General features: G+C 37.8%; 1 protein-coding gene across 1 annotated transcript; it reads right to left on the reverse strand.

Moving 5' to 3' along the window:
- Positions 1 to 11,999: 11,999 nt before the first annotated feature.
- Positions 12,000 to 14,363, reverse strand: LOC112197644 (IAA-amino acid hydrolase ILR1-like 1). The gene is made up of 4 exons (XM_024338396.2): positions 13,959 to 14,363; positions 13,096 to 13,536; positions 12,877 to 13,005; positions 12,000 to 12,785 (listed from the first exon to the last, which is right to left on the reverse strand). The coding sequence occupies exons 1-4, from the start codon at positions 14,325 to 14,327 to the stop codon at positions 12,399 to 12,401; spliced, it is 1,326 nt and encodes a 441-aa protein (XP_024194164.1). The 5' UTR covers positions 14,328 to 14,363; the 3' UTR covers positions 12,000 to 12,398.
- Positions 14,364 to 15,105: the final 742 nt, after the last annotated feature.

The following is a 15,105-nucleotide window of genomic DNA, read 5'->3' on the forward strand; positions in this document are numbered from 1 at the left end:
CTGCATTCTCACACGTATGCATAATTGTACTAAAAAAAAAAAAAAAATTTAGGCTTCGCCCGAAGAGACACATGAATACTTAGCCCATCCCATTTTCAGATCCTAAATCCACCACTGGCTATGACCAAGTCACCAAACTCGAAACATCCCTTAGGGCTTAGGCTATTGATGAAACAAGTATATCTGTAATTCTGTATACTTATGTATTGTTAATTATTATTGTGCCTTAATCATTTCCTTGAATTCTCTCTTTTCACATTTTCAGTACAAACTCAATGGGCTTAATTATCAGTTAAACATCAGTTAGTTTTCACGCCTTAGTTATTTCAATTAGACACAATTAGCCTCATTTGATCAAACATATATATCACTAGTTTTGAAACCGAATTTTTCAGATTTACCTAGTTGTACAATAAATTGAATTTTATATGTAAAATTGGATGCACGATCCCATCCATTAGAATTTCACTATGCACCTTTACACCACACAATTACTATTATTTGTCAAGGATAGAACTTCCAACTCAAACTATAAGAACAAAACTGCAATTCCAATTTTATTGTTTTATGAGTAGAGATGTTTTAATTTTGTCATTAAAATGTGCCAAATATCTAACTATTAGCATAACTAATAATTCTGTCAAGTCTGTGACTCAAAAGTTTAATAATTAATTTCCTCCTACATTTTAGCTTTTAATAAAAATAAACTTTTTGACAACATACACTTCAGTTTAGAACTATTATACACGTGCGTTGTGCGCATCTATATATTTATACACACAAGCACAAATGAAATGAAAACAACATACCATGAAAGTTGTGTGAATCAAATGGACAATATAAATATGAAGGGAAACTTCTTTGCAACACAAGCACAAATGAAATGAAAACAACATACCATGAAAGTTGTGTGAATCAAATGGACAATATACATATGAAGGGAAACTTCTTTGCTATATCCAAAGGGGTCTGAATTCAAACTGTACTCCTTCATAAATTCTATACAAAGGGTTTGATCAATTACCGGAGTTAAGGTCCAACAGACAAATAGTCTGCAAGTCTCTCTTTGCATACCCTATTACCCTTCTTTCTAGCTTGTAAGTTTTTCACTATCAATGGAATTTATTCTCTCTTCTAATCAAAAACGAAATTTAATTTAATCGCTATCATATTGCTCTCAAATGTCAAAACTAAAATATTCATTACTTTCTTGTTTAGATAACATATTAGGTAATTAGACAAATTTGGATCAATTTAACAAAATCAGACATATCTTTATCTCTTATTAAAACAAAGGATGTATCATTATCTCTTATTCAAACAAATTTGAAGATTGATACATATCTTTTTATTCAAACAAAAGAATAATGATGCATATCTCTCATTCAAATTAACAAATATTTGAACTACGTAAACCAGCACTGTATGTATTGAAACTCTCTCCTATTTCCGCAGTTCCAGGATCTCTTGTTGTGCTCCAGTTCTATTTCTAAGTTTTTATGCGTGTGTGATCTTGATCATTTACATTTTCAGTCTTCTTCTTCTAAGAATCGACAATGGTCATGGAAGAGCGCTGGGAAGTTGTGGGAGACACTTACTGCAATGCTAGGTTCTCGGAGTTACAGAACCTGATCAAAGCAACGACTTGTCATGCACCAAGTTCTTGATGCATATCAAGGCCATCATTAGACGATTCAAGGTGCAGCGACCTAATGCTACCATGGATTTAGATGTTGATATGTTATTAACAGCAAAGAATTGGAGTGTGGAAGAGGACGAAGCCACAATCGAGTTCTATTACGACGAAGATTATGATGTTAATGGTGCTGCCATGAAGTCCATTTCCGACGCACTATGTGGCCTGCAGGTTCCAGTCGAGACTCATTCGTTCTTGATCGACAGAATATTGTTCCAAGCTTCCAACGCCATAAGGAATTGTGAGGAGGATTGTAAGTATGTTGGGCTATTCTCATTCAACACACACAAATTCCCAAAGTCACTAGGAAATCAGAAGTTGCACAAGACCAGGAGAGGACTTCTCCAACATTCTCAGTGGTCCAAGGAAGAATAAAGAAACGTGCAGAACATGAAGAGAAAATCAAGGAGAATCACTTTCACTGATCTTGAGTTAAAGGTGGTATTCATTTCATATCATTTTACACGATTTAAAATTGATATGCATATTGGTTAAATTGATTTGATATACATATCTACATCAAAAGGTTTTTAATATGTATATCAGATAGAGATCGAGTTTGCATACAGTTAGAAAGTATTAATTGTTTATTGAAATCAGTTTTTAAACCTTTCCTTATCTTATTGGATTTGATACAGAGGTTTGATTGAGGGGGAGTCTTGCTCCTCTATAAAAGGTTTTGAAACTGATTCTAAGGTTAGAGTTTTTTGGAGTATTTGTGTAGTATTCTCTTTGGTGCTTAAGTTATCACAAATCGTTTTTGCAAAAACTCTCTTTGCATATTATTCATTCTCCTTGCATACTGTGTTCATTTGCATACCTTAGTCTCAAGATTAGTGGGACGTTGATATCAAGGATGATTGGAAGATAGACTTGTTTAGATATTGTGTTGATTGAAAAAAAAGTTAGATCAGTTGTAAATCAAGTTAGTTGTGTTGCTAGTGAATGTGATTGTTATGAACATCACTACTTGTTTACTGTAAACACATTGATTCATAGTGGATTTATTTTCTCATGTTGGCTATGTCACAAGCCACGCAGTGAAGTTTCCTCAGTGGAGAGGTTTACACTGCGTTAGCAATTGTTGTGTTGGCTTTAAAGTGCATTTCTTATTCATAAAGCAATTTCAGTTGAGCTATATACATACATCACCTTAAACAGTTTGTTCTATCTGGTATTTTCATTTGGCATCAGACCGGGTTCTAAAACTTTCTAGTGATCCCAGGGAAGATGGAACATTCACGTGATAGAGCTGCAGGAGGATCTGTCAACAGTCCTCCATGGTTTGATAGGGGTTGTGAAAAGTACACGCAAAGTACATGCAGTGGAAGATCTACATGAAATCCTACCTCTTTGCACAAGACGAGCATGTATGGAACATTGCTGAAAACGGATGGAAGACACCGGTGGTTTCAAGCAAAAGTGAAGGATCCTCCACAAGCATTCCAAAGCCAAGGAAGGATTGGACAGATGAAGAGGTACGTGATCTTCAAGCGGATTTCAAGGCAAAAAATAGTATCTTCACAGCTCTATCTGAACGAGAAAAACTGAGGATTAGTCACTGTGATACTACCAAGCAGGCATGGGATCTCCTTCAGACAACCTATGAAGGCAACAAAAAGGTACGAGCTCAAACATTGCAAAGTTTGATCTATGAGTTTGAAACCATGACTATGGGGGACGATGAGACAGTAGACGATTTTCATGGTAGAATTCTGAAAATTGTTGGTCAGTGTCGTAGCTTGGGAACACCGTTTGAGGATGACAAACTGGTCAAGAAAATACTAAGAGCCTTGCCTGAAAAGTTTCATTCCAAGGTTACCAGTATTAAGGATTCATTTGACATTGATGTATATCCCTTTGATGAGTTTATTGGGAATCTCAAAACCTATGAGATGAGGTTGAAACCTGAGAAGAAAAATAAGAGTGTTGCTTTCAAGGCAGTGAAAGGAGTAGAACAGGAAAAAGAAACACTAGATCTTGCTCTATTGACAAAGGAATTTAAAATATTCCTCAAAAGCAAGAACTCTTCTAGGAATCCTAATGTCCCCAGGAAAAATTCCTATAACTGCAGTAGTGACTACAATGGCAAGAGTGGGAAATGAGGCTTCAAGGGAACTCATTCAGGGAAAACCAAGTGCTACGAATGTGGTGGCTGCGGTCATATCTCCACTGAATGTGGTAATAGGAAGCAAGGGAATGGCAACAACAAATCTCTTCTTTCAACGTAGAGCGATGATGAATCTCAAAAAGTGGAAAATGTGGCCTTTGTATCGTCACTTCTACCTGACTCTGAGAGTGATGAGGCCTTTTCTGATGATGAAACAAATATCCGCTGCAAACAACTCTACAAGGCCTCGAAGGCAACGTTAATTAAAAACTTGAGTCTGGAGAAGGAAATTGAATTTCTAAGGGCTGAGAAAGAAAAGATGGAGCACATGTTAGAAACGTCACAATTTGTGTGGGAACTGGAAAGAAGCAGACTTATGAATGAGTTGGCAGACTTGCAAGGTGACCAAGGTTCTTCAACTTGGAAGGCTGAAAAGGCTAAGTGCTTAAATAGGATCAAAATGCTTGAGCTAGATGTTAGGGGACAACAAACTTTAAATCTGGATTTGTTGGCTAAAAATGAGTCATTGCAGGATGAGTTAAGATCTACTCAAGAAAAGTTCACAAAATTTGAGGTCAGCTCTGGCGCAATGTCTAAATTACTTAGGTCAGGAAAATTCCCTCATGACACTAGTGGACTGGGATACACTGGAGAGGATTCCAAGGGTACAAAGTTCGTAAGAGCATCAAGACCACTTGTGGATAAGGAAGAAGCTTCCGTTGATGATGACGTCACAATTTTAAAGGAAGATCCGCCAACGTTTACTCGACAGGTAAAAGTTGACCAAGAGACTTCCACTGGTCAAAACAGGTATTTAAACTCTAGAACTTTTATTCCAACTTGTCATCACTGTGGTAAGATAGGCCATATTAGACCTAGGTGTAATGTAAGACTGTTAAATTCATAGGTTTCTCAGGAAAAATGTATTGTTGAATCGTTACAGTATGAACTTAGAGAACAGAAGAAACTCATTAATAATCTAACTGAAATGTTCTCTAAGAAAGACTTCCAAACTGGAAGAGGAAAATCTGTCTGGAACAAGAAAAATGCAAGTAAATGTCTTCTAGCTTTTGCTAATGAAACTGATAATCCATGTCTTTTGACTCGTGCAAGTACAGTTCAGCAAACTACTCATATTGAGGCCACATGCCTGGTAGCTCTAACCGCCCTAGCTGACAAGCGACGAGATTTTTGGTATGTTGACAGTGGTTGCTCTAGACATATGACTGGAGACAAAGCTTGGTTTGTCTCCTTTGAAGAGGAAAACATAACTGGTTCAGTCACTTTTGGAGATGGACAAAAAGCAAGTATTCTAGCTCGAGGCACAGTTAACACTGCACGTATACCTAACCTAAAAAATGTGTTATATGTTGAAGGTTTAACTGCAAATCTAGTTAGTGTCAGCCATTTGGCTGATGACTATGAAGATGTATGGTTTAACAAACAGAGATGTTTGGTGCTGAATCAGAAAGGAGAAGGTATCATGGGAGGTAAGAGATCTTTTGATAACTGTTATCATATTCGAGCTAATGAATCTTTCAGCTTACAGTCATGTATGTCTGTAAGATCCACAAAGGAGACTTTTGAGCTATGGCATAGAAGAATGGGACATATGAACTATCAGGACCTGCTGAAGTTATCTTCCAAGCAATGTGTTAGAGGCTTTCCAAATCTAAATGGCAAAACTGATAAGATATGCGGCGACTGCAAAATTGGAAAGCAAACTAAGGCACCTGACAAGGTGGTGAACTCAGCAACAACCACAAAAATATTGGAACTGTTACACATGGATTTGATGGGACCCGCTCAAATTGAAAGTATTGGAGGTAAGAGCTATATGCTAGTAATTGTGGATGATTTTTCATGATACATATGGATCAATTTCTTAAAAGACAAGACTGGAACCTTTGAGTCTTTTAAGAACCTGAGTAAAAAATTGATAATAGAAAAGAAGTCATTCAATACTAGCATAGTTAGAGTAAGGTCAGATAATGGTACTGAATTTAAAAATGCTGCCTTTGCTAACTATTTCCATAAGCTTGGTGTGTCACATGAGTTCTCAGCTCCAATTACTCCTCAGCAAAATGGCATTGTGGAAAGGAAAAATAGAGTACTACTTGATATGGCTCGAGTTATGCTGCATGATGCTGGTCTAAGTACAAACTTTTGGGCTGAGGCTATCAGTACTGCATGTTATACAATCAATAGAGTCTTTCTAAGACCAGGTACTAATCAAACCGCTTACGAGCTGTGGAAAGGTAAGAAGACAAATGTAGGACACTTTCATGTCTTTGGAAGTCCCTGCTACATTTTACGAGATAGAGAGCATATTGGTAAGTTTGATGCAAGAAGTGATGATGGTATTTTTCTAGGTTATTCTGTGAACAATAGGGCTTATAGAGTCTATAACAAACGAACTCGAGTTGTTATGGAATCCATAAATGTCTCTATTGATGATCAATGTATGAAACAGGAAGAATCATTTGCAGATACTTCATCCACCTCAACCTCGGTCCCACAAATATCAAGAAATGAGGATCAAACTGATGAAGAGGAGATCACTGATAGCATTTTTGAACCAGCTCCAACCACGAGAAGAGGGTTCAAGCAAGTTCAAAAGGATCATTCCAGTCAAGACATCGTTGGCAACATAACTGATGGACTGACTACAAGAAGACAAGCTGCAGCACAGGTAAGTCAGGATGAGGTGAGTCAAGGAAACGCATTACTGTGTTTTATTATTGAAAATCTTTTGAGCATGAATGTCATATTCCATTTTGGTTTCGTGTCCTTAGTTGAACCAAAAAATATTAAAGAAGCTTTAGTAGATGATCACTGGATTAGCGCTATGCAGGAAGAGCTGAATCAATTCACTAGAAATGATGTGTGGTACTTGGTACCTCGACCTAGTAATTGCAATGTCATAGGAACCAAGTGGATTTTCAGAAACAAAAGTGATAAAAAAGGGAATGTGATTAGAAATAAAGCTAGGCTAGTAGCTCAGGGGTACTCTCAGGTTGAAGGTCTTGATTTTGATGAAACTTTTGCTCCTGTTGCTAGATTAGAATCTGTGAGACTACTCTTGTCTGTAGCATGTCATCTCAGGTTCAAACTGTTTCAAATGGATGTCAAAACTGTCTTCCTGAACGGGGTTCTGCAGGAAGAGGTTTATGTGGAACAACCTCCAGGTTTCAAAGATCCATATAACTTGAACCATGTCTACCGACTCAAGAAAGTCTTATATGGTCTAAAGCAGGCTCCTCAAGCCTGGTATGAGAGGCTTTATACTCATCTTGTGGGAAAAGGTTATACTAGAGAGTCAATTGATAAAACTTTATTTGTAAAACAAGTAAAAATGATATTATCATTGCCCAAGTGTATGTTGATGACATTGTTTTTGGTTCTACATCTAAATATCTTGTCAAGGAATTCCAATCTGTCAAGGAAAGTGAATTTGAAATGAGCATGTGTGGTGAACTAACCTTTTTTCCTGGGTTGCAAGTAAAACAACTTGATACAGGTCTATTTCTTTCCCAAACCAAGTATGCTGAGAACCTCGTTAAGAAATTTGGCCTTGACTCGAAGAAAGTAGTGAACAATCCCACGAGCACCACTGCAAAGTTGAGTGACGATCATGATGGAAAAATAGTTGATCCCACACTCTATAGAAGCATGATTGGCATTTTACTGTATCTCACTACAAGTAGACCCGATATCTCCTATAGTGTGGGAGTGTGTGCTCGTTTCCAAGCTAATCCCAAGGAATCACACCTGGATGCTGTCAAAAGGATCATCCGATACATTTAAGGTACAGTCAGTTGTGGTATCTTCTATACCTTTGATACTAATATGGAAGTTGCAGGGTACTCGGATGCTGACTGGGGAGGAAATTTGAAGGATAGAAAAAGCACTTCTGGCAACTGTTTCTTTGTCGGAAACAACCCACAACAAGAAAAAAAATTGTATTTCTTTGTCTACTGCTGAGGCTGAATATGTTGCTGCTGGCAGCTGTTGTACTCAAATGCTTTGGATGAAGCAAATGCTCAAGGATTATGGGTTTTCTCAAGGTAAGTTGTCCATCTTCTGTGACAACACAAGTGCTATAAATATCACCAAGAATCCTCTTTAACACTCTAGAACTAAGCACATTGATCTCAGATATCACTTCACTAGAGATTTAGTTGAACAAAAACTTCTTAAGTTGAGCTTTGTCCCCACAGATAGTCAACTTGCTGATCTATTCACCAAGCCACTTGACACAGCTGGGTTTGAGTTTTTGAGGAATGCAATTGGAATATGTTCAAAGTATTGAGGCATCCTACTGGCTGTCCAACCCTTCGTGAGAAAATTATGAACTTAGTGCACTTTGACCACTGTCCTTAGGGGATTGAACATGTTTTCTGTTTTGTATCATTTATGACCATGCCTTATTCTAGACATTGCGTGTGTACTTTCGCTTAGCACCTTAATCAGTGCGACTTTCTTTGCACAAACTGTACATGGTGGCATGTTACATGTTTCTTGTTTAGAGGTTATAGGTGAAGCATCGATTTGACTCAAATGCTCAAATGTTTCATGTCCCTCTTCTCAAAGTAATCAAGTCCTAGTTATGGTGAACTTTCTAGGATTTATAAGAAACGAGAATGGATAATTGTTGACCTCCTCTCAAAGTAATCAGGTCCTGGTTGTGTTGAACTTTCCAGGGTTTGTTGGAAACGAGTTAGTTAGGTAATCTATGAACTCAAATGGTGAAAATACAGGCAGCAACTCGAGACCCTCTCTATCGAGCATCCTTGTTATGTTTAGTACCCTAAGATCGTCTGGTCTGGGAGTTATTGAGAGGTGTCTTGCTACATGAGTTCTTGCTTTTCCATATGACAGAATAAAATTTTATGAATGAGTTACACTCTCACTACGGGAACAATGTTTCCTACCTCTATTAAGAGATCTCCTGAGCAACAATACCAGTCTTCAGATCCCTTTCTTCATCTATTCTCTCGTTCTCTAAACATGTTTTCAAGCTCCATTTACAGGTTATGCTCACATTGAACACAGGTCTTCTGATTAAGGTCTACCCATGAGTGGCACTTCTCTTTGTTAATAGAATACATCATGGTTGATTCTCTGAGATATGTTCCTTCCCCTTCCTGATATGTGCCCTCTGTGCTATAACTATGCAATATTTTCTCATTCAATGTTGTGACAAAATGTTCAAGGTCTCCAGGCTGTGCTACAAAAGATATTGTGTGATAAATTGCAGGTCCTGGTGTCTTTATTCACTAGGTCTCTCTCCTTGTTTGATACTTGTGTACATCTAATTTCCTTATGGATTAAGCATACATTTAGGGGGAGAATTCTTTTTGCATGCTTGTTTCTTGGGCTCTTAACTTGTCATAAATTCTCTCCTTCTTGGAGAAGCCATGTTGAACGGACTTGTCCCTTAAATTTCTCTAACCCTACCGGCTCCCTATATCACGCCTGTATTCTCTCACTCGGATTTCACTAGGGTTTGTCTAAGTGTGCAGGCTTCAAACCACTTCTTCTTCTCATCATGATTCGCACAAAGCTCACTACCCGTATTGGCGGCAACCAACGCCAACCTCCTCTAGAAGAAGAATAAGAAGAAGGCCGCTGCTTGTGCCGGTATTACTCATCCAGGGGACCCTCCTCCCTCTAGGGAACGTAGCCGGAGCCCTCCTCCTCTTCCTCGTCGGTCTCCTTGGCTGCATGCAGGGGAATCCTCTATCCCTCCACCACCTCGTGCTTCTCAGCCTGTGGTCACTCTGGAGAGCATTGCAGCATCTCTCAATGATATGCGCTCTCATCTTCGTGATGGCATCATAGTGACTGATTGGAAGGTTACCTACACGATCGATTATATCGCTGACATGAATTTCTCATTGATCTGCTGCCCCACTACCCTGAATAACCTTGCTATGGAGGTCCAGAACATGCAAAGCCATCCTCCAGGGTTTCCTCGAAGGGAGCCGGTACCAAGCCCTGTGTCTTCAGCCCCTGCTGGCGGTGATCTCGGACCTTCTACCATGACTGCAAGAGAGATGGATGCTCAGTGTGATAGTGATGACACCAATGATTGGCTTGCTGAGGAGACCTATGACCGGATCACCAAGCTCCAGGAGGACAAGTGAAGGGCCTTCCCATTCAAAGGGGGAGAGATAGTTTTTAATTTTTCTTTATTTTATTTTGTTCTGCGTTTTATCTTTCTTTGGACAATCTGTTTATTTTTGGTGTGTAAGTGCATAAAACTGCTTTGGATGCTTATTTTGTTTTTTTTTTTTTTAATTTTACTTGGATCTGGAAAAGGATGGAAACTGATTCCTCAATCCAAGTAGCACCGCTAGGTTCATCACTTTGTTATTAAACCTGCGTTTGGCTGTTTCATGATTATCTATTGAAGAATGTTATGTAGGTTCAAATAAAGAAAGATTGTGTGTTGAATGAGAATGCTCAAAGGGGGAGATTGTAAGTATGTTGGGCTATTCTCATTCAACACACACGAATTCCCAAAGTCACTAGGAAATAAAAAGTTGCACAAGACCAGGAGAGGATTTCTCCAACATTCTTGGTGGTCTAAGGAAGAATAAAGAAACGTGCAGAACATGAAGAGAAAATCAAGGAGAATCACTCTCACTGATCTTGAGTTAAAGGTGGTATTCATTTCATATCATTTTACACGATTTAAAATTGATATGCATATTGGTTAAATTGATTTGATATACATATCTGCATCAAAAGGTTTTTAATATTTATATCAGATAGAGATTGAGTTTGCATACAGTTAGAAAGTATTAATTGTTTATTGAAATCAGTTTTTAAACATTTCCTTATCTTATTGGATTTGATACAGAGGTTTGATTGAGGGGGAGTCTTGCTCCTCTATAAAAGGTTTTGAAACTGATTCTAATGTTAGAGTTTTTTGGAGTATTTGTGTAGTATTTCTCTTTGGTGCTTAAGTTATCACAAATCGTTTTTGCAAAAACTCTCTTTGCATATTATTCATTCTCCTTGCATACTGTGTTCATTTGCATACCTTAGTCTCAAGATCAGTGGGACGTTGATATCAAGGATGATTGGAAGATAGACTTGTTTAGATATTGTGTTGATTGAAAAGAAAGTTAGATCAGTTGTAAATCAAGTTAGCTGTGTTGCTAGTGAATGTGATTGTTATGAACATCACTACTTGTTTATTGTAAACACATTAATTCATAGTGGATTTATTTTCTCCTGTTGGCTATGTCACAAGCCACGCATTGAAGTTTCCTCAGTGGAGAGATTTACACTGCTATAGCAATTGCTGTGTTGGCTTTGAAGTGCATTTCTTATTCATAAAGCAATTTCAGTTGAGCTATATACATACATCACCTTAAACAGTTTGTTCTACCTGGTATACAGTTTGTTCTACCTGGTATTTTCAAGGATCGCAAAGTTTTGCATATGGCAGTGGAAGTCGATCTTTATGTTACTGAGAAGATATAGATTATTTAAGTACCCAATACTCATGTTTATGTCGTTACACTTGAGACTAATTTTGGCTTAGTTGTACTTTTATCTTCTTCTTCTTCTTCTTCTTCTTCAATAAGTTGTACTTTTATCTTATAAGCACACAATTGGTATTTGGTACAGGCGTACAGCATGTTTTTAAAAGGTATTTGAATTTACAGAAAGTTAGAATCTCGAACGGATTTGTTTAATAAATATTCTTATTTTATAAGATTTAGAAAATCCTAAAAGAAAAGATAGATCAAGATTTTTGAATCTTGTTGGTTGGAACACCTTTTAAAAATCATGCTATACCAATGATGAGATTATGAAATGGATAAAAATTACAAAAGAAGATATTTGACATAATTTGGCACGTGTAGAGGTGTCATGGCATACCGAAACGTGTCAAACATTGTCACGCTATTTTTTATTGAAATTTTATCATGCCACAAGTTCACCATTCGTAGAAGATGATTTCCAAAAAGTGCTCTATTTGATAGAATAGTGAAATATGTAACAGATTTTTTTATGAATTTTTTTCTTTTTTTCAACTTTAGAAAATCGTAAAGAAGAATTTGGTTTAAGATTTTTGAGTTTCGTAAGTTTTGAGAGGGGTACTTAAAAATCATGAATTGAGGATGGAAAAAATTTGGCCAGAATATAAGAACATACAATTTTACAAAAAATAAATAAAATAAAAAAACCGGTGTGACACCACCAAGAAGTACTATTTATAAACTCCACGAAGAGCTTTTGATTAACCTGGGATTGATACATAGTTCTGGAGGGTTTGATCATCAAGCCAATTAATTGCATGTAGTTCCTGATCATATTATTCATGTCAAACTGTCAAGCTTCACAACACATCTCTGTAATTGCTTAAATGCTTCAATTAACTCACAAGTCATAAGATTGTGTCTTCTAGGACAGGGGATGGCATAGAGAAGCTAGCTTCACTTTCCCAGTGGTGGACGAAGGAACTCTTACAATTTGCCAGTCCAAGAAGAACTGCCTCATTAAGCTCAAATGAGCAACTACATTAATCAATAACCAATGAAATAATTGGGGTAATTAAGAACATCCATAAACTCACAAATGGAGTTGCAACTTCTCAGCCGAATCCGATAGGAACGAATAGGCAAACTTAGCATGTAATGCAGCCCCAATTGGAAAGATATCTTCATCAATGAAATAGTAAGGACTGTGTGGGGGATGTGTCGCTCCTTTCTTCTCATTTCTTGTGCCTAGGAAGAACATTGATCCAGGTACCTTTTCTAAGAAGAAAGCAAAATCCTCACTCCCCATGAAGGTAGGAGCTAACTCAGTGTTTTCATTTCCAACAAGTTCACTTGATAATCCTCGAACTTGTTCATAAATTCTCTCATCATTTATGGTAGGGGGAAGGTTTGGATTTCCTTCCCCTAAAAATTCAATCTCAGCAGAGCACCTATGTACAGCTGCCTGCCCTTTTACAACCTGAGACAGTTGGAAAATATATATGTATTAAAACCTCAATGTATGTTTTTATTTTTCGAGTGTAAAACTGTAAATTCAGTTGATTTGTTACCTCTTCTATTCTTTGGCTGAGTGCACTGAAGCTTTTCTTGCTAAAAGCTCTATAAGTACCAGCTATTGTAGCTGAGTCTGGGATGACGTTAAATGCAGACCCTGCTTGGATCATAGCTACAGAAACCACCTGCAAAGTTCAATGCTTCAGTTAGTTCTAGTTTTCACTACAGAATTACATGCAGACCAAAGAACAGAAATAAGTTGAATAAAAATTTACCCCGGAATCTAGAGGGTCTATTTCTCTAGAAACAATGCTTTGCAAGCTAACTACTGATGCCGATGCTGCCAAAATTGGATCAATGGACTGTTGGGGAAGGGCTGCATGACCCCCTTTCCCAATAATCTTTGCTTTGAAGCTCCCACACCCAGCTAGAAATTCTCCGGGCCTCGATGCAAAAACTCCACTAGGATATCTATGCACAATGTGAATCCCAAGTATGGCCTCTACATTGTCAAGCACCCCTTCTTTGATCATGTCCTTTGCGCCTTCCCCACGTTCCTCAGCCGGCTGGAATATGAGAACAACAGTTCCCTGCAATTCATCTTCGACTTGTTTGAGTACCTTTGCAGCACCAAGAAGCATTGCAACATGTGCATCATGCCCACAGGCATGGAATTTCCCGTCCACTTTGCTCTTGTGCTCCCATTCCACCAATTCCTACATATTCATATGAAGATTATCAGTATAATTGAGTACACTTTAAGAAAACCAAATTCAAGATCCCATTTCTGGCTCTGAGTCCCTCTCTTTTCCAACATATAGTACCAAACTACAGTAATTGATAAAGAGTCAAAAGGGTATCTCTGTTGTCTGTACCACCTCAAAAGTTCCTCAGGAAACTGTTCAAGATTGTAACAAGCAGATGCCTTACTCTAATTGAGCACATTTCATCAACAAAAGGTATAACAGGGAAAAGGTCCTCTGAATCTAGTTTTAGTCCTTCACCATAATTACTTGACACAAAAATTTCATACCCTACAATCCTACATATTGATATGATCAATCTGACCAAACCCAGTAGTACAATTTACCTTTATTGAAACTAGAATGGTAATATAATTAATAGAGAATCTAATCACCTGCATAGGCAGAGCATCCATATCAGCTCTTAGAGCAACAAAAGGAGGAGAGCCAGAGCCAATAGTGGCCACTACACCGGTCTGCGCCACAGGCCATCTATACGAAACACCTAATCTGTCAAGCTCGCGACGAATGACTGCACTTGTTTTGATTTCTTCATATGCAAGTTCTGGGTTTTCATGGATTTCTCTCCTCACATCCTTCATCCAATTTGCTGTGCTGGGTTCCTTTGCCAGCCTCACTATCTCATCCTTCAGTGAGTGATTCTCGTAAGTGGTGGATATATCAAGAGCAGGTGCTTGGAGGTTGAGAGAAAAGCACAAGGGTGTGGCAATGGAGATTAGGAACCAAAGTTGCAGAAGGTCCATATTGCCAAATGGTAGATGCAATAAAAAACACAAGTAGGTAGTTTATATATACAAGACAGTGAATATATAACGTATATAATTATTAATTATATATCAATGTGTGAAAGACTTTTCTGTTTGAACTTTGAACTTTGAACAAAGAAGAAAAGTATCTCACTGCAACCAAAATGTCGTCTGCTGCACTGGGTAGGATTAAAACACATGGCGAAAAATAAAGGGATTTTGTCCATTTATCCTATTTCTAGAGATTTTTTTCTCACTTACCCCATTAAGTTTTTTTAATTATCTCTTACCCAAAACACTCTAAGATGGTCCTCCCTAATACCCCATTAAGTTTTTTTTTTTTTTTCATTTTTTTTTAATACCATTTTACCCTCACCTTTTTGTTACTTAAAGAGAGAGAGAGAAAAAAAATGGAAGAGAGAGAAACCATAGGAGAATTTGCCAGAGCCGGTCACCGGTCGCCGGATTCTTGTCACCGGCTGCGGGAATCCGGCCAACTACCGGCTCTGCCACCCACCGGACTTTTCTAAAAATGTCTATTGCCCCCGAAAGACGTCTATTGGCCCTCTATTGGGGGGGGGGGGGAATAAACTATACGTCTATTGCCCCTCAATAGACATCTATTGCCCTCCAATAGACTTTTCGATTATCGAAATGAAAACTAATTTTTTTAAAATTACACAAATAAAACTTTGATTAAAGAAAAAAAAATTACATCAATTCAAAACGTCTATTACCCCCTAGTAGACGTGTATTGCCTCCCAATAGACGTCTT

The sequence above is a fragment of the Rosa chinensis genome, chromosome 4 (genome assembly GCF_002994745.2).
Source record: "Rosa chinensis cultivar Old Blush chromosome 4, RchiOBHm-V2, whole genome shotgun sequence".
Lineage (NCBI taxonomy): Eukaryota > Viridiplantae > Streptophyta > Magnoliopsida > Rosales > Rosaceae > Rosa > Rosa chinensis.

What these genes read in the sequence shown, in the direction of transcription:
- LOC112197644 (XM_024338396.2), bottom strand. Translation starts at nt 14,327, where the DNA reads ATGGACCTTCTGCAACTTTGGTTCCTAATCTCCATTGCCACACCCTTG. An exon ending in TGGATGCTCTGCCTATGCAG is followed by an intron (nt 13,537 to 13,958) that starts GTGATTAGATTC and finishes ATGAATATGTAG; the next exon opens with GAATTGGTGGAATGGGAGCA. An exon ending in TAGACCCTCTAGATTCCGGG is followed by an intron (nt 13,006 to 13,095) that starts GTAAATTTTTAT and finishes TGAACTTTGCAG; the next exon opens with GTGGTTTCTGTAGCTATGAT.